Source organism: Mus musculus, chromosome 2 (assembly GCF_000001635.26).
Source record: "Mus musculus strain C57BL/6J chromosome 2, GRCm38.p6 C57BL/6J".
NCBI classification, from domain to species: Eukaryota; Metazoa; Chordata; class Mammalia; order Rodentia; family Muridae; genus Mus; species Mus musculus.
This window is the reverse complement of record NC_000068.7, coordinates 122,508,767-122,530,774: the sequence shown is the minus strand read 5'-3', so window position 1 is coordinate 122,530,774 and position 22,008 is coordinate 122,508,767. Positions and strand designations below refer to the sequence as shown.

General features: G+C 42.7%; 1 protein-coding gene across 2 annotated transcripts in view; it reads right to left on the bottom strand.

The window, feature by feature from the left end:
- Nucleotides 1–2,734: 2,734 nt before the first annotated feature.
- Nucleotides 2,735–22,008, bottom strand: part of Slc28a2b (solute carrier family 28 member 2b) — a 43,100-nt gene continuing 23,826 nt past the window's right edge. Inside the window, exons 6-18 of one of the 2 annotated variants that reach the window (NM_001085518.1) lie at nt 16,267–16,408; nt 13,708–13,821; nt 13,193–13,270; nt 12,735–12,815; nt 12,233–12,313; nt 9,019–9,144; nt 8,807–8,937; nt 8,226–8,394; nt 7,863–8,060; nt 7,227–7,308; nt 5,879–5,977; nt 5,582–5,693; nt 2,735–3,443 (exon numbers count right to left, since the gene is read on the bottom strand). In NM_001085518.1, coding sequence (NP_001078987.1) covers nt 3,326–3,443; nt 5,582–5,693; nt 5,879–5,977; nt 7,227–7,308; nt 7,863–8,060; nt 8,226–8,394; nt 8,807–8,937; nt 9,019–9,144; nt 12,233–12,313; nt 12,735–12,815; nt 13,193–13,270; nt 13,708–13,821; nt 16,267–16,408 — 1,531 coding nt within the window. In that variant the 3' untranslated portion in view covers nt 2,735–3,325. Of the gene's footprint in view, nt 3,444–5,581; nt 5,694–5,878; nt 5,978–6,935; nt 7,309–7,862; nt 8,061–8,225; nt 8,395–8,806; nt 8,938–9,018; nt 9,145–12,232; nt 12,314–12,734; nt 12,816–13,192; nt 13,271–13,707; nt 13,822–16,266; nt 16,409–22,008 lie in introns of those variants that run through there. The other variant, XM_017319077.1, reaches the window with a different exon arrangement.

The window sequence follows — 22,008 nt, the reverse complement described above, 5'->3', positions numbered from 1 at the left end:
GTAACCCTCAGCAAACTCCAGCCCAAATGGACCCATCCTCTAATCCTGCCCTTCTGAGACTAGGTAGGAGAGGAGTTAGGCATATGTGGGGCAGGGTGCCAGGTACCCCTGGAGAAAGTAAAATATGTCTATGGTAGACGCATGCAAAAAGTATTCGCCTTCATTTGCCTGATCGATTAGAAACAAAATACCTTAAATCAAAAGGGCACTTAAACAATAGGAATGTATTCCTCACATTTCTGAAGGCTGAGAAATCCCAGATCAGAGCAGCAGAGGTTGGTGTTTAAGGACCCGATTCCATATACAGGCCCATCACTCACCAACAGGCAGAAGGACAAAGTGTTTTCTGATTCTTCCATCAGTGCATGGATCGACTCATGAGAGCTCCACACTCATGACCTAACCACACTCTAAGCTCTCACCTCTAATACTAACACCTCCTGGACAGGGTCTCAATACATGAATGGAATGGGGTACAAACATCCACATTCTAGCACTGCTAAACTTAGGACAGGAGATATGGAATAAAATAAAGGCATGAGAAATGAGAGCAAACACTCGCTATGAATCTCTGTGTCACAGTAATGATGCTAGAGAGGAGATACCACATCTTCTACAGCAACCCTTCTATGAAGCTGTAGTTATTTTCACTTGAGAGGGTAGGGACCTTGGAGGGTCACTTACCAGGAAGGTATAGATTTTTAAGGAAACTCAGTAGTTGTGTATGGTGACTGAATGATCACGCTCATGGGTAGGTGGCATGACACAGTGTACAGTGATGAGAAAAACAATCTTGGGTTGACAACATGAACTAATGGGTATAGGTGCTAGCACACAGGTTTAAGACCTGAGGCCAATCTCCAGATTCCAAAAGGTGGCAGTACAGACCTGATTTCTGACACAGCAAGCCTCTGATTGCTGATTTATGCCTGCATACTTGGACAGAAAGACAGATAGACACATACACACACACACACAGAGTAAAATAAATTAATTACTTTTAAAGATACTCTTGGGCTAAAGAGATGGCTTAGTCAATAAAGTGCTTGCTGAACCCCTGGATTTGATCCCCAAAATCCAAACAGAGAGTATAACAAAGAATTAGCCGCCTTGGTGTCCTCCATACCCTCTAGCCTATTGATGATGACCCAATCATGCCTAGATGTTTTGGACACCCAGCCTCTCTGATCCGTGACTGCTCTGGGTAACTCCGTGGAAGCATTGCTGTCTATGGCACTGCCTCTGCCACCCCCTCCACTGGACTGTTCCTGGGTTCTTTAGCATGGCACCAGCACCAGATCATAAATTCAGCAGAGTCTCTTGCATTTTTATTTTGTTTTTCCTTCTGATTTGTTGAGACAAAGTCTCTCTGTAGCCCAGGCTGTCCTGAAGCTCACCCTGTAGACCAATCTGACCTCAAACTCACAGAGATCCAAGGCAAATGTCACCCACACTTGGCCCCCTACTGAGGAGCTGAAGGCACGAATAGTGAGGTGCTGGAGAGACAGTTAAGTAGCCCTGGTGTGAGTGCTGTAGTGAGGGTGCTGGAGTTACAGAGTTAAGTAGCCCTGGTGTGAGTGCCCCTTACCCATTTCTGTTCAGAGAAATCCTCCCAGGGTCTAACTCAGGCTATCTGGCCAGCTTTTTATAGGGTAATTCTTTATTTTTTCTTTTTCTTTTTTTTTATTAGGTATTTTCTTCATTTACATTTCCAGTGCTATCCAAAAAGTCCCCCGTACCCTGCCCACTCCCCTACCCACCCACTCCCACTTCTTGGCCCTGGCATTCCCCTGTACTAAGGCAGATAAAGTTTGCACGACCAATGGGCCTCTCTTTCCACTGATGGCCAACTAGGCCATCTTCTGATACTATTGCAGCTAGAGACAGGAGCTCTGGGGGGTACTGGTTAGTTCATATTGCTGTTCCACCTATAGGGTTGCAGACCCCTTTAGCTCCTTGGGTACTTTCTCTAGCGCCTCCATTGGGGGCCCTGTGATCCATCCAATACCTGACTGTGAGCATCTACTTCTGTGTTTGCTAGGCCCCGGCATAGTCTCACAAGAGACAGCTATATCAGGGTCCTTTCAGCAAAATCTTGCTAGTGTATGCAATGGTGTCAGCGTTTGGAGGCTGATTATGGGATGGATCCCCGGATATGGCAGTCTCTAGATGGTCCATCCTTTCAGCTCATCTCCAAACTGGTCCAAAACTATTTTAAAGGATTATAGATAAACCTGAAGTACAGGTAACTGACACTGAATGAGAATACCAAATCAAAATAAGAGCCTGGTAAATTATGGATATTCCTTAGGATTGTATGTATTGGGGCTTACAAGAAGGTTCAGTGGTTAAGTGTGTACTGTTCCCACAGCAGACAGGAGTGTAGTCCCCAGCATGCATATTGGGTGTCTCAGGACCACCTATACTTCCAGGTCCAGGTAACCCCCACATCAGGGTTCCTCTGGCACCTGTACTCACATGCACATATGTTCACAGACACACACACACACAAACACAATTTTAAAAATGCTTACTTATTAAAAAATGCTTTATTGAGGGGCAGTGGTGGTGCAGGCCTTTAATCCCAGCACTTGGGAGGCAGAGGCAGAGGCAGAGGCAGGCAGATTTCTGAGTTCAAGACCAGCCTGGTCTACAGAGTGAGTTCCAGGACAGCCAGGGATACACAGAGAAACCTTGCCTCAAAATAAATAAATAAAACAAAAAACACTTTATTACAGGAATCATTTTTATTTATGAAAATAAAAGAAGCTCTTGTGTTTATAAGTCTTTGGCAATACAAAAAGAATGTGTGTCTTTAAATTCACACATGTTTCCAATATAACTTTAAAAATATCTCCCCTCACCTCCACCCCTGCAAGAGGACATGTCATGTTTGGGCCAGGCTTGCCTTGAATCTGAGGTAATCCCCTTAGCTGTGAGCCTACAGGTAAGAGACCACGGGGTTTGCCACCATTCCCAAGTTAAAACTAAGCATCTACTTTGATTTCCCCACTCTCCCCACTCTGGGCCAGGCCCGGGGTTGAACCTGGATCTTAGCCCTCACCACACACATATTTTCCCCTCAGTTACATTCCCACCATACTTTGGCTCAAGAGGGTCTATAATGAATTTCATGTCTGGTAACCGGAATTTCATGTCATGCCGCTGGAAAGGTAAGGGCTGATTTTTATACAGAGCTATAGTGAGCTCAGAAATTTCACTTTGTGGAGTTTAGTGGGGTTCTCAGAGAATAGGAAGTACATGAAAATGTATTTGGTAATATGAATCTGTTCTATGAGAACTGTCTTGGAGCGGCCCACCAGCCTCATGCACACACAGTGCTGGTATAGAGGTCACAGCAGCTAGCAAGATTCCTGAGGCTGGACACGTTGTCTTGCCAGGGGCCTGAGAAAGAAGGCATGTTGGTGCCATTCAGCGAAGTACTGAAATGATAAAACCAGATGCACAGGGGTCAGACACAAACAAGGCAAAACAATCGACAAGTTTTCCAAATAACTGAGAACAAACCTACTGTACATAGATCTGTTGTCATAACCAGGACATGAGATCCAACTGAACGAACTTGGCTTCTCACGCTTTAGTCGACGCTAGAACAGAACTCTGACCATTGTCTGCCCAGAGCCCAGCTCCTAACCTCAGGTCAGTTACAAATGTCTGGCATTTCCAAACAGTTGAAAAAAAATTAGGCCTTATACCTGATCCAGAATTTAATTTAATAAAAAAAAAAATAAGCTGATAACTAGGGCCACTTTCCTCTTGAGAAAGAAATACTGTGTATACTTCATTGCTACACATTAATTAGACAAAGTGATTTCTCTTTTTCTCAATTTTTTGATTTTCATTTTATTCAACCTGAAACAGAATTATGTCACTTCTCTCCATCATTTTCCTCCCTCCAGCCCATCCCACTTATCCTCCCTTGAGTCCCTCCCATATTATCCTCTACTCTCAAGTTAATATCCACTTTTTTATAGACATATGGACAGACAGACAGAAAGAAAGACAAATCCAGCTGTTATTTTTCTCATATTCTAATTCCATGTGCAGGTGTGGGTGTGTGCATGTGAGGGCAGGTGCCTGCAGAGGACTTAAGCATGGGACCCTCTGGAGCTGGAGATGTAGGTGGTTGGAAGCCCCCAGTGTGCATGGGGAAATAGAACTCAGGTCGTCCATGACAGCAGCCTGTTAGTCCCCCTGCAAGAGCTGCATCTGAACAGCTACTTGAGCCAGACTCTGGCTGACTTGTTAGTGGATTTATATGGTATTTTCGGCCCCTGAAAACATTTCTTTGGGTTTCGAGATGCCAATGATTCTTAGAATATGTCTTTAGAAAATCCACTGAGAATATACACATTAGAACTCCACCAGACAAACAATCTAGCCACTTTATAAATTCTGCTTAAACAATAAATGAAATTTGCAATTCACTTACTTTTACTTTGTTTCTTAACCTGTTCTACAGCTAACATCTGATTAAGAACAGGGACACATCAAGGACATACACATCGCCTCCTAATCAGGCTCCAGCTCTGAACTCTCTCCTGAGCCTCAGACTCCAGTTGACTTGTGACTCACTTTATATGCCAGTCACTCAGGTACCTCCAAATTAACATATCCAGAACCGGAAGAGGCCATGCTTTTAGCCTTCACTCCTATTTCTTGTTCCTCCTTGTGATGGACACACAGACCCAAGTCAGAAAAGACCATTCTTTCCCCTCTTCACCCTGGGCCATTCTCCTATGCAGTTGAGGGTCAGTCCTATCTACTCTCCCTTGTGTGGTGCCTGTATCTGGTAAGTGTCTTAATCTCTTTCTAAGACTGTTACAGCGATGTGTTTGCTCTCCTTGTTACCAAACACCCTTCCGTAAAGCACAGCTAAGTATGCTGGGGTCCAGAATCCTGCAGGTCAAAATTGGACTCCTCGAGGTGTTCATGCAAGGCCTTTCTATAACAGTTCAGTCTTGCTCCCTAGAGCTCTCCCCACTCACCTGCAGGCCACTACCAGCATGCACCTTTTTGGCTTTTACAACATCAAATATTCTACTTCTTCATTCCTTCCTCTATGTGTCCCAAAACTCGTTACTTGGGCTCAGTGATAGGTTCCTTTCATATTCTAGAATATAGTAAACAAGGTAACCTTCACACTATCTGAATTCAAGGTTATCTTTTCAATTTAAAATCTGTCTTCTCCTGGTCTGCTTTATTTCTATCTACAAAAAAATCTGATTTTAGACGACTGTAAAATCATCACTTGTCGACTACATACATTTGAGTCACAATAAACACAGGAGCTTCTTAACCAAGTGACCAAACTACTTCCCTTCTTCTATACAACGCCAATAAATGGAACCTGCCACACACAGTAGGACTAATAATAAAGATAAAAACTACTAAGAGAAAAGAGTCCAGACTATCAATCACAAGCATCCATGTAGTGTCTCATACACTCCACACAGCCTCCACGACTCTGTACTCAAGACCTCCATCTCCTAACATCCAGAAGTTCCCTTCATAATAGAGGATATGCTAGGGGGGAACAGGAACCCTGGTGTTTGCCTACCTCTGGAAAAGCTCTCTGCAGCACACATATGTCTCATAGGTCCTATTGGTGAAATTTGTGTTTAGGAATGAGACACAGTCAGTTTCAGCGCCTCTGGGAACATAGAGGATTCCTGCATGGAGAAGATAATAGTTATTTAAAGAGACAGATTTGACACATGCACTCCAACGTTCTGTGTTGCTTGGATGGGAGTAGGTAACGCCGTAGGTTAGGTGTCTGTGGGGTGGATGGTTAGCTAAATAAACTTTCTGAGAGAGATCCTGTAGTCTCTGCCAGAGATGATGCTTAGGCACCTACCTGCCATGCAGGCACTGATAAAGGAAACACAGGCACCTGTGAAGAGGGCCCTGACCACAATCTTGCACAAGTCACTCTTCCTCTGGGTTATCATGGATGCTGTAGACAACAAGAGAAAGCAATTGATGTCTTCCTCACACAGCAAGGAGGTGTAGCCCATCAGTCCCCATTAGAAGAATGAAAAAACCAGGCCAGATGACTAGTGTTCTTTGACAAACCACCTAAGCCTGCTAAAGCTTCCTTAAGAGGTGCATACATACATGCATTAGTCTTGACACATAACTCAGACTTCTCCTGGATCAAGGATTGTATGTCTGACCCTCACCTCAGTGGTTCTGGAATGCATTCAAGATAAATCTCAATCAAGCAGGACTCTGAGCTGCTCCCATAGGCACAGATGCCTGTGTCAGCCAGCTGAGGTCTACACCAGTAAGTCCAGACTAGAATTTCATGTAGAATTTGAGCCAAAGGACTGGAGAGGACAGCATCTACCTCACCTCAGCCCAAAGTCACGGCTATCACGTGGCAGACATACAGCAGTGTGGATGAGTGCTTTACAGAGAGGAAACAGATAAACCAAAAGGAAACTGTTTCACCTGCTTCATCAGCTGTCAGGAACATAAATTTAGTGAATCTTCCCCAGAGTATGATTGCCATACATGGCGTTCTAACACACTCTTTTCATATTATATTTCTTCTTACACACATTTGTAACTTGGTTCTTCCAAGTGATCAGCTCGGGATACTGAAGCACACATACACACAGAGAGACACACAAGTGTACCAACAGATACCCAATACATACACATCCCACCAAGACCACCACCCCTCTCCTGGTATTCCTGCAACCATCACTCACAGTCAGCACCCTGAACACCTCTGCTTCATGTACTAATGGCTTCTCTGTACTGCCGGACTCTCAGCTTTTGCCCAGCAAGATATGATGCTCACTGACTCCACTTATCTGCTTTGTCTCCTGTTTTCCTTTGGCTTTTTAAAATTCCTGTGAAAATATCACTCTTATAAAAGAAAAAAACTGTTGGGAAGATTAATTTCAGAAAGAACTTTTGGCAGTTTAACAGCAAGATAGAAATAAAATGTTCATAGCTTCTTCCTTATAAGGAAACTAAAAATAAAACCTGTTTGTGCCTTGGCAGAAAAGAGAGCAGGCAGATGAAGCATTGGTAGTAAAGGATATACCATAGTGAGCTGACTGCATTAGCTCTGAGCTACAGGTGGCCTGCGAGGTCCACTTCATACTAGATTCTCTATCTAGCCTCAGCTGTGCAGTGAGCAAAGGCTGGATCTGCCTGGCATGTTGAGGACCTGGGGGAATTGAACAACTCACTCAAGCCTCCCAGTGTGATTCCTATGGAACTAAGATTGGCAAATCCACAGAGGGAAAATGTTGTAATGATTTCAGCTTTCACCTAGAGCAGAGAAAACAAGTAGATAAATTTAGTCCTGGTATGTCTCAGAACCGTGTTAGAAGTTCCAAGGCACACCAAATCTTTCTTGGTGTTCTAGGGAATGCACAAAAGATGCTCTGAAAATAACCAGCCCCTGTCTTACAACCATTGTCATGATATGGTAATACCACCAGACTCCTTATCCAGCTTGGTTCTTATTAAAGATACAAAGAAAATGACCTAGAGATGCTAAGAGAGCAACAAGAAAAATTGTTTCATAGAGGTTTGAATGTGTAGATAAAGGGTCGTCAGGAAATCTAGGAGAAGGTATGTTCTTTGGACTGTCCTAATGTATCTCATAGATCAAAGTTGGGTCAGAATTCAGGAGAGAACTAACACAGAGACCTGGAGCAGGAGCTTGGGTCCTGCCAAATATGCTTCTGCTTGTCTCATGCATAGGCTGGGACACTGAGAAACATTTGCAGTCCCACAATGTTTATGTGGCTTGTTGTACCTTCCCTTAGATATGCCTGGCCCAAACCTCTCGCTCTGTAATTCGCTGGATTGTCACTTACAGAAATCCACTGTTTCTCGCCATTGATCCACTCTTCTACTCCAGAGAGACGTTTGTTCTTGTACTGAATCAGTTGCTGGTAGGCCACAAATTCATTTATGAAGAATTTGACTCCCACTATCTCAATCACCAGAAGGCAGTCTGTCCACTGTACAGCCATCATGAAAGCCATGGGCCTTAGGATATAGGAGCAGATGACCTGAGGGACAGGGAAAGAAGGGAAAGAAGAAGAGACAACAGAGGTCAGGCACCAGGAGCTGCTCCAGACACCTAGCTGCCTCTCCTTCCCCTACCCTCTTCTCCTCCTCAGGCTTTCAGCTTACTGAGGGTCAGGGAAACATGCCCAACACATATAAGACTTTACCTGGAAACTGAGTCCACGGAAATCCACCATTTCCCCCAGCCAGGAGAGGGTAGCATTGACGAAGGCCAATACAGCCAGAAAGGCAATCAGGTTGGCTGCAACATTAGCAACAAGGCTTATGGCTTCTGTGGCTCCATTGCTTGCAGCTTCCAGGATATTCCTCTCTTCCCTGTGGTTATTGGGCACAGAGAAAAAATATGCTATCTACAGTAATCTCAGCTCCTCAGAGAGGAGCAGCTCTATAGACCATAAAATGGAAGAAATGGGCAGCCAGCCATTTTGAGGGGTGCTGGGAATCCTCAGTAATTATAATAGTGTAGATTACTCTGAAGTGATTCAGATATTATTGCATGAAAGTCTGATGCCAAGGACATAGAATATTTGTATAATATCCCACTAATGCCAGGTGGGAAGGTTAAGTTCAAACAAAACAAAGACTAAAAATGATTAGCTGGAAGCAGGGTAGCAAAAGGGGACATGGAGTGACAGACCTTCTTCCTTTGGGGAAGCTGGAAGTCTCTAGTACCCTGGGCTTCCTCAGGTAGCATACCTTACCATCTCCTGAACTGTCCCCAGCTCACCCTCGAGGCAGCTTCAGTCCCTCCTTGCTCTTGAACTTGGACTCTTTGACTTCTGGATATACCAGTTTGGACAGGGCAAGTGCACAAGGGGCAGCCATCACTGAGGCAGAAATCAAGGATGATGCATCAATCTGTAAAGCCAGATGGGGATTAGCACCACTATGGGGCTCAACATGAGTGCACCATGAGCAATTATGTTGACTGTGCCTCACCCCAAAGGATATGAAGGCTCCCAACATTGTGCCTGCTATGGTAGCAAAGCCTCCAGTCATGACTGCATGGATTTCAGAGATGGTCATGTCTGCAAGGTAGGGACGGATGAGCAGAGGTACTTCTGTCTAAAAACAAAGAAAAATAGTCACAAACCAAGAGGGTATTACTCACCATGTCAAAATGCTTATCCCAGACAGAGAATGGACCCATCAGATACATACCCTTCCAGCCAGTGGACAAAAGCCTCCTCAATTGTCTCCTTGTGGCTTGTTTTTCCCTGTTTCTCTATCATGTTATATATTACTATAGACAACAGGTGTTCATTTATTTTGTTTACCCTGCCTATATCCATGCACTTAGTGAGTAAATTGTAGAGAAAAATCTACTTGCTGACCACACACTAGATGTGTACAAAGCAAGTATTAAATGAACTGAAAAATGGCTTACCTAAGCTAATGCTTCATGAAATAATAAAGAAAATAATGTCAAGCCAGCAAGAACGTTCAGGCTGAAGACCTGAGATCAGTATACAATAACCACATTGGTAGACAGAAGGAAAGAAAAAACAGACAACCACAAGTTGTCCTCTGACCTATGAGAGCCATAATACATGAGTACTTATACCACACATTCACATGAAAACACATACACACACACACACACACACACACACACACACACACACACACACACACACACACAGAGAGAGAGAGAGAGAGACAGAGAGACAGAGAGAGAGAGAGAGAGAGAATAAAATACAATTTAAATGAAATGAAATGTCTGTAAATTTTTATTAGGAAGATTCAATATAGGAAATTACCTACATTTAATCTATGTGGCCATTTATCCTTTAATGAGTGTCAGCAAAAGAATGCATTAGGTTTTAAGGCTATGCCAGTGCCTGGCAAATACAGAAGCGGATGCTCACAGTCATCTATTGGATGGAACACAGGACCCCCTAAAGAAGGAGCTAGAGAAAGTACCTAAGGAGCTAAAGGGATCTGCAACCCTATAGGAGGAACAACAATATGAACTAACCAGTACCCCCAGAGCTGTGTCTCTAGTTGCATATGTAGCAGAGGATGACCTATTCAGCCATCAATGGGAGGAGAGGCCCTTGGTCTTGCAAAAATTATATGCCCCAATAGAGGGCAATGCCAGGACCAGGAAGTGGGAGGGGATGGATTGGGGAGCAGGGTGTGAGGAGTGTGTAGGGGGCTTTGGAGATAGCATTTGAAATGTAAATGATAAAAATATCTAATAAAAAAGAATGTATTAGCTACTAAGAACATAAATGCAAAGCTCTGGCTCTTAGATAACTTAGAGTCTAGCTGTCAAAATTCAACTGATTATAGATAATTTTAGCAAAATGTAAGGTCATGATAAAAGAATCCAAAAGTACTCTGAAAACAGATCAAAAGCAGATAGACAGTCCAAGGCTTTGGGAGAAAAAGACCCCAATGTTAAATTCTTACTCATTTGAAAAACTACTGTCCCTAGTGTTAATTTGACCAGTCAATAGCATAGATTTAACACTGAAATGGTTAATGTTGATTATCAATAATTGATAGAATCTCCTAAAAAATGACTCTAGAAATGCCTGTGAGGGGTTATCTTGATAGGTCAGCCTGTGAGAGATTACTTTAATTAGGTAGATTAAAGCAGAAAGGCCCATTCTAAAAGTGGGTAGGACCATTCCCTAGGCTTGGGTCCTGGTTGCTGGTCACAAGCATCATTATTTAGCTGACTTAAGCTCCTATCATCAAGTTATTCCCAACAGGATGGCTGTACTCTCAAACTGTGAGTTAAAATTGTTAGGAGCATCCCTGTTTGAATGTTAACTGCCTTGTCAGCCACAAGTGCTTACTTACAAAGTCTTGGCCTTAGTGGAAAAGTACTAGCTTAGTTGACATTTCTGTGGGAAAAATTGAGGCCTCTGTAGGAAAATACTACCCCCAGTTAAGAACAAATCCTATAGATCTTGTGGACAGGTACCTAGCAACCCACTTTGTTCTGTTCCTCCTGCTGAACTCTTTAGCTAGCCAATATCCTGCTTTTTAGAATATGTGCATTTCTCCAGAAACAAAGCAATTCTGCATCATTCCCCTCCCCATATCCTACTTCTATGGGTATAAAACCTGCCTGGGTAAAATAAAATTTGTCAGCTTGATCAAACAGACTTGCTTCCAGGATTTGAGTTTATTGCCCCCCATTCTCTCCACAGGTGGCTCCTCAGACCCTGTTTGACTGTCCTGAGGGCTGGGACAAAAATAAATCCTTTTTCTCTTAATATGCCTTTTTTTCCACGGTATTTGATCACAGCAAAAGAGAAAGACATCTATTCCATACAAACACATGCTCTTCCACACAGATGGATGCACTGAGAAAAATGCTCTGTGAAGAAGAGTCCTGATAGTTCTGAGCAAGATAAGCTATTGCCTCCTCAGAGACCTCAGAAAAATCACGGTGAATCACGGCAAGAAACCAAAGGTAGCTCAACCATCCTTCCTAGCTCCTGAGGGGGATAAGGCTTAGACTAGGACATTCACCTATATACCTGTGTAAGAAGCCAGATCATTGGCTAAGGACAACCTTCTAGATAGTATGTCTGGACTGTGCATCAGGCATCAAGAGTCAAAGAAATGAACTAAGTTCTCCTTGACCCTCTGAAGACTCTTTCATAAGGACTGAATGCCCCACGGTCTCCATTTCTCTGTACTTCCTCTGAAAAACGAGTCTAGGAAGCTGCGTGATGACACAGGCATATATGCCCTGCACCTGAGAGACAGAGGCAGGAAGATCAGAAATTCAAGGTCAACCTCAACTACATAGTGAATATGTGGTCAGCCTGGGCTACATGAGACCCTGTTTTAGAAAAAAAAAAAAAAAGAAGGGAGAAGGCGGGGGATGGAAGAGGGAAAATCCTCTTTCTAAATTAGTTTTCTGCCAAGTTCTCAGTTATTGAGAGATTAGAAAAACAGAAGGTTTGGGCTGCAGAGATGGTTCAGCAGTTAAGAGCACTGACTGTTCTTCCAGAGGTCCTAAGTTCAGTTCCCAGCAACTACAAGGTAGCTCACAACCATCTGTAATGGGATCTGATGCCCTTTTCTGGCATGTCTAAAAGAGTGACAGTATACTCATACATATAAAATAAATAAATAAATAAAACTATTTTTCAAAAGAAAGAAAAGCATGAAGCTCTGGGTTACTTACCAGCCCCACAAAGATGTTTCCTGCCATGGCCAGGGTTTCTGGAGCAGTGGTGCCCATCTTGCTTTGAAGAAACAAGGCAATCTAAAAGGATTCAGACACCTAAATGTTCAACGTTATCAGGAATTTGTATAATTCCCAGCAAAACTCTATCCCCTTCCCAACTCCATTTACTGGTAAGAAACAGAGACCTTTAGTAATTGTGTGCCTTGGACTTATAGAACAAGTTGCAAACATATTAGCCAGAGCTCTGGCCTTAGGGCTTCTAGAGCAAGCAAATTCAACCCAGTATGAAAGAGCTTCTTACCATGTTCTGCCTCCAGTCTATCTCAGGCCAGGGCAATCATTTGATACCAGGATGCTTCAGAGAGATTGCCTTTTCAAATTGGTTCTCATTCTCCATATCCTATGTATTTACTTTCTCCCCCAACATGTAAGTATAAACTCATTCATCCCCCTGAAAGATCCAAGCTGAAGGTCCTTTTGTGGAAACCAAATGCCTCACCTTCTGAATCACCCACTGCACAAGGCCCAGGTAGTAAAGAATAGACATCACACATCCGAAGAAAATAATGATTGGCAGAGACTGCAACAAGAACAGAGGCAGTGTGTGAGAGATTGTACTGTGTGTGCTCAGTGTGTCGTGGGCTAGGTCTTGCAGGATTCTAAACAGAGCTCTGGGAATGACCAGGGAATTGGATGCAGTGTAGTTTAGGAATAAACTCAGAATGCACTGCAGGCTATCAAACTATCAGCATTAAACACAGACTATTTCCCGAGCCTCTCCCCGCACCCGACTTTAAACCAATTTCATAATGGTAAGGATCATGGGGAAAGAGTAGACTCCTCTCCGGGATCAAGTTGGTAAATGCTTTCTGGTCTTGTGAACACACACATTGTTCCCAGATCTATTCCCCTGCCCTTCACTGACATTGTCATTCCTGCCCACAAAACAGGTATTACCTGAAAAGCAAAAACATTGTAGACCAGTGTATCACCAAAAACAAAACTGGATCCTTCCACAGTATAAGCCAGGAAAATCTGAAGTGGGAAGAAAAGCGACGAGAATTAGGACAGGTGGACCACATAGGAAAATGGGATCAGACTCACGTGTGACCACCAGTGAGCCATGTCCCAAAAGTTGGTCATGAAATGACAGACTCAGCAAATCACTTCTCTACACTTACATTCTCACCTGAACCCCATTTACCCAGCCAGATTCTGTAAACTACCTGAACCCCATAACTCACTCTCTCTCTCTTTACACAACAAGATCCTATATACTACCTGAACCCCACTATTCTCTCTACCCAACTGGATTCCGTATTCTCACCTGAACCCCATTACTCTCTCTCTTTACCTGACCAGATTCTGCCACACCATCATTACGGTGTAGTTCCAAAGCTTTGTGCTTCCTTCAAATCAACCTTCTCTGGGGTTCCTGGTAAAGAAAAACTCTGACATTCAACTCCCTGTACCTGGATCTGATCTCCCAGCCATTGAAATGCATTAAATCCAGGTTCAGTTCTGATGACCAAAATCCCAAAGATGAACTGAAGGCCCAGGCCCCAAAACACCGTCCTCCAGCATACCTGGGACCAAAAAGAAAATATTCCAGCATGAGTTACAAACCTTGCTCAGCCATTGCCTAATTCAACCATGTGCTGGGAGTGGGGCTCAGTGAGGGTGGTAACAGTCTCAGATAACGTAGCTGTGCTGGCTAGTTTTATGTGTACTTGACACACACTAAAGTCATCTAAGGGGAAGGAACCTCAATTAAGAAATGCTTCCCAAAAATTGAGCTGGAGACAAGACTGAATAACATTTTCTTAATTAGCAATTGAAGGAGGAAACCTAGACCATTGTAGGTGGCTCCATCCCTGGACTGGTTGGTGGTCCTGGGTTCTATAAGAAAGCAGGCTGAGCAAGTCAGTCAATAAGCAGCATCCCTCCATTGCATCTACATCTGCTCCTGCCTCCAGGTTTCTCCTGTTTTTGCATTTCTGTTCTGACTGCATTCAATGATGAACAGTGTCTTAGTTATGATTTCACTGCTGTAAAGAGACACCATGACCAAGGCAGCTCTTATGAAGGCAAACATTTAAGTTGGGACTGGTTACATTTTCAGGTTATGCCATGCCTCCAAGCTACATCTCCTCTGATAAAGACATGCTTTCTATTAGTGCCACTTCCCATGGACCACGAATACCACCACAAGCAGTGATGCTAAAGCATAAGCCAAATAAACCAGTTCTTCCTTAAGTTGCTTTTGACCATTGTTTTCTATCACAAAAATAGTACCCTAAGGCAATGGCATGGGTAATAGGGAGATAGGTAAAGGGAAATACACAAGTATTGTCTGTCTGCCAAAAACCAACCACAGCCTGGAGAGGGGTTCTCAGAGAAGGGGTTTCTGGGAGTGGTGAAAACAAAGGACTCAAGAAGTCAAATTCTGGCTTCAAGCTGGTGGCCTAGGTTCTGCTGAGGTGGTTTTCCTGACTGGTGTGTGTGTGTGTGTGTGTGTGTGTGTGTGTGTGTGTGTGTGTGTGTGTGTGTGTGCTCTACTGTGCTTTAGACAGCTTTTTTTTTGCTAATTCTAAAAACTCTAATTGAGACAGTTCTCTCTATTAGTAAAAATTCTAAAAGTTCTCTGGATTGCTCATGGGTTTTCTGACCAAAGTCAGAAAAGCTGCTATAAAAAAATTCTTGAATCTTCTAGCCAAGCTGAAATCTTATTAGAAAAAAATTTTTGAAGGGCTGTTTTTGCTCTCCAGACATCTCCAGACAGCATAACTCTCTCTAGAGAAAATTCTAAAGAACTGCTATAGCTTTCTGCTAGCTCATCTCATGCAGACCACAAGCCCAGTTTTTTATTTACATATCAATTGAGTTATATATTCCAGGTTTTCTTTCAATTATCTTATGAATTGGCGTCCTTTGACTCCAGCCCTTTGATTCTTAGGAGAGAGCAAGCATACATTTTCTTAACATTGCAAAGGAATTCAGAGATCTGTCTGCCTTTGTAAAACATAGACAATAAGGTAGTCGGGTGGGACCCTGCCCTGAAATTAATACTTTCACTATGCCTGGGTCTAACCTTGCTCAGTCCTAGGCTGACCCTGAACTCAGGAATCTATCTGCCCTTGTAAGCATAAACAAAAAATTTAGCTGGTTGGGCTCTCTTGAGATCACCACTCCCTAAATCTCTTTCTCTTTCTTTAGTGATTTTCTAACAAGTTGTCTCACAGTGCAGCTGCTTTTGTTGCTTTAGATTCATGAAGCCCCTCATATAATTCACTTTGCATCCTTATTATTTGCATAGTTGAAAAATTATATATTTTCAAACGCATGTATTTAGAGTCTTTTCCCATAGTCTAAAAGGCTACCCTAAAGGTCTCATTATTCACAATTTTACTGAAATATAGTTATACCCTAGACTCCTGGACTCCTGCTGTTTCTAACCATCATGGAGTCACTAAAGTTAACAGCAAGGACATACCTTAGAAGGAAAGAGTCCTTCACTGCTAGAACTGGTTCCAGAAAATATGTACATTATTACACAAACAAGCTTTATGCCCACAGTAGCCATTGACACTCATGGAGGCTCACACCCAGGCCCTGTCCCAGGGTCAGGAACCATGTCACTCTGTCCCCTCCAAAGCCATGCTGGGGTGGGTCCATATTGTTTAAAATAAGTTACATGATAGTTATTTCACACACATACAAATAACATTCACAAGCATCATTTTTGCTCAGTGTCACCTGATTCTCTGCCATACTCTATTTTTTCTTTCCCTCTTTATATTCTATTTATTTTTAGCACTGACTAGAAACCATAATTACCATAGTGACAATCAAGAAGCCACAGATCTTTAAAAGTTTTCAAGGTTTTCATAGGAATAGAGCTGTCAGGAGAAGATTCCGGGAGGTATTGCTTAGGTCTGTCTTTATGATGAGTACCTGACATGGGCACTTTACAATCTCTACATAGCCCCTGCTGTGTGTTTCTATGTCCAACCTAAATCCCTCAAACTCACCGCACTGTGGTGTTTGGAGCAGGCAAAGAGGATGAGGATGAACATACAGATTCCTGCAAAGGAGATCAGCTGCTCTGGCCTTTGAGCTGTGTCGAGAACCAGCCACAAGATCTGGCTAACTACAGAGGCTCCTGGCAACACCCTGGAGGAGGAATACCATAGCTGTGTCACAAACTCAGGAGAAGAGCAACAGAGAACTCCCTTAGTCGGAAGTTTGATGAGATAAAACAAGGGCTTATTCATTACACAGAGAGGAACCTTGAGAATGATCTGGTAGTTCCCTACCTTCTAACCCCCAATTTACATAAATTAGTGTCTAATCTGAGAATACAAACATATAACTCTCATTTCTCATACAGACATATCAATAAAATGTGATATATAGATTAATCCTTGAAGGTGCTTCTAGTGACTAATCCAAATACTCAAAACAGAAAGAAAAAAAATGATGTGTTGGCTCATGTGGATTGCTATTTATTTCTAACCACTCCAAAAATTTTTAATATCAAATATGTTATTTGTGAACTTACAGCCTTTACTACATAGACTGGTGGCTGGAGATGTAGGTTAGCAGAAAATTTGGCTACAATATACAAGACCCTGGGTCCAACCCCCAGCTTCCCAAAATAAAAAACAAGCCATTCATGTAGTGCAAACTTTAAGAAGTGGAGGCAGGAAATCATGATTTTAAGGTTGGGAATTGGAGGATTGGCTCAGCTGCTAAAACACCTGTTCTTGTAGAGAACTCAGGTTCAATTCCCATCACCTACATGGTGGCTTACCAACCACCTGTAGCCCCAGTCCCAAGGATTTACTCCCCTCTTCTGAACACAGTGGTCACCAGGCATGCATGTGGTACACATATACCTGCAGACACTAAAACAGATCAATCTGTAGATCTTGACTCCTTTAGTGGTGTCTGTCACATATGAGATATCCTGCACATCAGATATTTTCATTTTGATTCATAACAATAGCAAAATGAAAGTTAAGAAGTAGCAACAAAACCATTTTCTGGTTGGGGGTCACCACAGCATGAGGAACTACATTAAAAGGTCACAGCATTAAGAAGGTTGATAGCCACTGCCCTAAGGGGCTGTAAAGACAAAAGCAGGTAGAGGGGCTCTGGAGGACTAGAGGGGAAGGAGCTAAATCACAGAGCAGGAAGAGGCAACCTGGCTAATAGCTTGATATAAGTGCAAGCATCTGCTCTGACCACTTCACTGAGGAGAAGCATGGATTTTCTCACATCTGTCATGGCCTCTTGGGATTTCAGACTGAGTCCCAAGTGCACCAGCAATGCTGACCCAAGACTATCAGAAACAGGACTAGGGCTAATAAGCCTGTTGCCATGTGTTCTCTACATTTTGCCTTGCTATAGGTAAGAGCCTGGAGTCCACTCAGGAACTGTCAAAAGAAGATATTAAAGAGATGGCTTTGATGCTCAGACATCTCTTGTCAAGGATGCACAAGGCCTTGGGTTCACCGCCCAGTACTCCATGAACTGAGTGTGGTAGTGCATGTGTAATCCTGGCACTCAAGAGATGGAGGCAGGATATCAGAAGTCCAGAGTCATCCTTTGCTACATCCTTGGCTACATAAAGAGTTCTGAGACCACCCTGGACAAGAGACCTTGTCTCATGATAAAGAAAAGAAAAAGAAGAGAAAGGAGGTAAGAAGAGGGCTTTGATCTCATTAGTGAGTTAATCCACTGACCCATTCACAATTAAAAAGACTCCTATGTTAGGAGATGGAGGAAGCTATAGAAGCTGAGACCCAACTGGTGGAAGTCAATCACCAGGACATGCCCTCATAAGTTACACCTTGTGCCAGGTTCCTTGACCTACTGACATCCTATTGCAGATAGCCCTGGGGCTATTGGTAATTTGATGCTAATTACATTCTCTGGGGAAGGGCTTCAAACAAGGAATAAATCAGCACTCAGGTGATTCCCAGTAAACCTTTTTCCCACCTTAATTTGCAAAAAAAAAACCAAAGTCTAGAGCCTGTGATTGGGCAGAATAAGGCAAGGTGGAGCTGAAAGTTGAGTGAGAGAAGGAGGTGGAAGGAAGGTAGAGCAGAAGGGCATGGTCTGGAGAAACCACAAATTATAAGGAGTCTCATAGATGGGGAATATGTAGATAGTGTAGCTGTAGATCTGCCCAATCTAGGCACACAGCTTGTACACCTATTAATTGAGTTGTGTTTTCATTGCCAGGGCATATTTGGATTGGAGAATTACCTCAACAAATTGGTGCCCAATGTATTGATTTGAACTCAACTAAACTGAGATAAAAGTTCACAGCCTTCAACCACCAAATAGGGCTTGAACAGTGATATAGGCTGCAGCAGTATGGATTAGAAACTGACTTGAGTCTGAGGGGCCTACAGAGAGACAGAGAGGCTCACTCCCCCAACATCCAGATAGAGAGCTAAGGCCAGGGGCAGCACCTCAGCTTGGAGCTAGAGAGGAACAGGTGACCCTGGAACATAAATGCCTGCAAGGTAGTATTTGGGCAGACACAGTGAACTTATAGAAGCATCTATGCCCGTGAGAGTCTTTCTGTGTTCTCTTCCCCATATCCTTTGCCCCCCCCATCCTGTCTCTCCTACCCCCAAACAGGGACACAGAGAGATGTGGCTCTTTCTGCCCTCAACCCCTGCTGTGAATAAAGAATCAGGAGACAAAGGTACAAAGGGCTCTGGACCAGGTAATTCATTGATATAAAGAGGGAGATACAGCCTTTTGATAAAGATGAGAAACACAATAAATATCTTTTTGGCTTTATGTGATAATATTTAGAGGAAATAGACACTATATCATTTACCAGTATTGCAATATTTATTCTCTCGATTTACTATGTCTTCTCAAAAGACAGGGCCCTAGATAAAAAATATACTTTGCCTTGGAAAAGATATTACAAGTAATTCTAGAACCACTAGAATTGGAGACACAGGAAGTTATAGAACAGAATAAGAGACAGAAAGAGTAGGATGAAGGTTGGAGACAGAAGCTAGAGAAGATGCTAGAATAAAGACTTTTAAAGTTCATAGGTGAGTCTGAGCAACAGAGATAAGTTTAAGACTTGGCAACATAGCCTAGTGGAAACACTAGAACTAAAGGTTCAGGATTTCATCAGAAAGAGGAGAGTGAAAGTTGGAGACAGGAGCTAGAAAAGACACTAGAACAAAGGATGTAGCAGCTCACAGATCAGAATGAACAGTAAGGAGATAGAGATAAAATTTGGAAGCAAACCCTAGAGGATATTTTACTGAAGCTAGCAAATCAAAATAAGACAGGCAGATGGTGCAATATTGGAATTACAACATAAAGAGTAGCTAAGATTATGGAAGCAGGGCTTAGAACAGAAGATACAGGAAATTATAGAACAGCATGAACAACAGAAAGAGAAATTTAAGACTTGGCAACGGGTTTAGAGAAAACATGAGAATCAAAGACAAAGGAAATTATAGATCAGAATAAGAGACAGGAGGATGAAAATGAAGGTGAGAGACAGGTGCTAGAAAAGATACTAGAACAAAGGATGCAGCTGCTCACAGATCAAACTGAGCAGCAGAGAGAAAATAATGAGGATTGGAAACGAGACTTGAAGAATAACCTTTTAAAAATTAATCAAAATAAAATGGACAGCAGACTATGAGAATTGCTTTTTAAAGAAAAAAATCAAAATGTGAAGGGAGACAGCTGACCAGATAGATGGTATAACAAGATGGTTGCTCTAGGCAGAGATCCAAACAGAAAAATGGTATAAGGATATATTGTTCTAATATGTCTTAACAGGATACACAAAATCTGTCTAATGTGGGCTCCACCAGAATTCTGGGTTTAAATCCTGCTTTGATTAGCTGCCTGCTTATAAGCAGGTACAGATAGAAGTGTGAATAAATTGTGTTAAGATGATCGGCGGGAGCCATCTTGGTTCCGGGACTCCACCAAAGTAGTCTGCACAGGTGAGAGTGTGCACTACAGAAGCTAACAGCTTCTGGGATGGCAGGAGCCACAGAGCTTCTGAGGCATCGCTCTTTTCGGGCTCCAGACATCCGGCCACCTTCCCAGCCAGAGGATAGGTGTCTGCCCAGCCCTGGAGAGCTTTGCCTCAGCATCAGCGGAAAACATCTTGGTTCCGAGACTCTGCCGAAAGTTGTCTGCACAGGTGAGAGTGTGGACTACAGAAGCTAACAGCTTCTGGGACAGGCCAAAGGAGCACAGCTTCTGGGAAAGGCCCTGTTTTGGGCCATCATCTTTGGCCAGGAGGGAGGTCTGAATGCCAGATATCTGTGCACCTTCCCTGTAAGAGTAGAGCTTGCTGCAGAGAGTGCTCTGACCACTGAAACTAAGGAGAGAGCTAGTCTCCCAGGTCTGCTGATAGAGGGTAACAGAGTCACCAGAGGAACAATCTCTAAACAGAGAAAACTATAACAACTAACTCCAGAGATTACCAGATGGCAAAAGGTAAACGTAAGAATCTTACTAACAGAAACCAAGACCACTCACCATCATCAGAACCCAGCACTCCCACTTTGCCCAGTCCAGGGCACCAAAACACACCCAAAAAAGATAGACCTGGATTTAAAAGCATATCTCATGATGAGGGTAGAGGACATCAAGAAGGACTTTAATAACTCACTTAAAGAAATACAGGAGAACACTGCTAAACAGGTAGAAGACATTAAAGAGGAAGCACAAAAATCCCTTAAAGAATTGCAGGAAAACACAACCAAACAGGTGATGGAATTGAATAAAACCATCCAAAACCTAAGAAGGAAAGTAGACACAATAAAGAAAACCCAAAGTGAGGCAACGCTGGAGATAGAAAACCTAGGAAAGAAATCTGGAACCATAGATGTGAGCATCAGCAACAGAATACAAGAGATGGAAGAGAGAAACTCAGGAGCAGAATATTCCATAGAGAACATCGGCACAAAAATCAAAGAAAATGGAAAATGCAAAAAGATCCTAACTCAAAACATCCAGGAAATCCAGGACACAATGTGAAGACCAAACCTACGGATAATAGGAGTAGATGAGAATGAAGATTTTCAACTCAAAGGACCGGCAAATATCTTCAACAAAATAATAGAAGAAAACTTCCCAAACCTAAAGAAAGAGATGCCCATGAACATACAAAAAGCCTACAGAATTCCAAATAGACTGGACCAGAAAAGAAATTCCTCCCGACACATAATAATCAGAACAACAAATGCACTAAATAAAGAGAGAATATTAAAAGCAGTAAGGGAGAAAGGTCAAGTAACATATAAAGGCAAGCCTATCAGAATTACACCAGATTTTTCACCAGAGACTATGAAAGCCAGAAGAGCCTGGACAGATGTTATACAGACACTAAGAGAACACAAATGCCAGCCCAGGCTACTATACCCAGCCAAACTCTCAATTACCATAGATGGAGAAACCAAAGTATTCCACGGCAAAATCAAATTCACACATTATCTTTCCACAAATCCAGCCCTTCAAAGGATAATAACAGGAAAAAAAAAAACAATACAAGGATGGAAACCCCGTCCTAGAAAAAGCAAGAAGGTAATCCCTCAACAAACCTAAAAGAAGACAGTCACAAGAACAGAATGCCAACTTTAACAACAAAAATAAGAGGAAGCAACAATAACTTTTCCTTAATATCTCTTAATATCAATGGACTCAACTCCCCAATAAAAAGACATAGACTAACAGACTGGCTACCCAATCAGGACCCAACATTT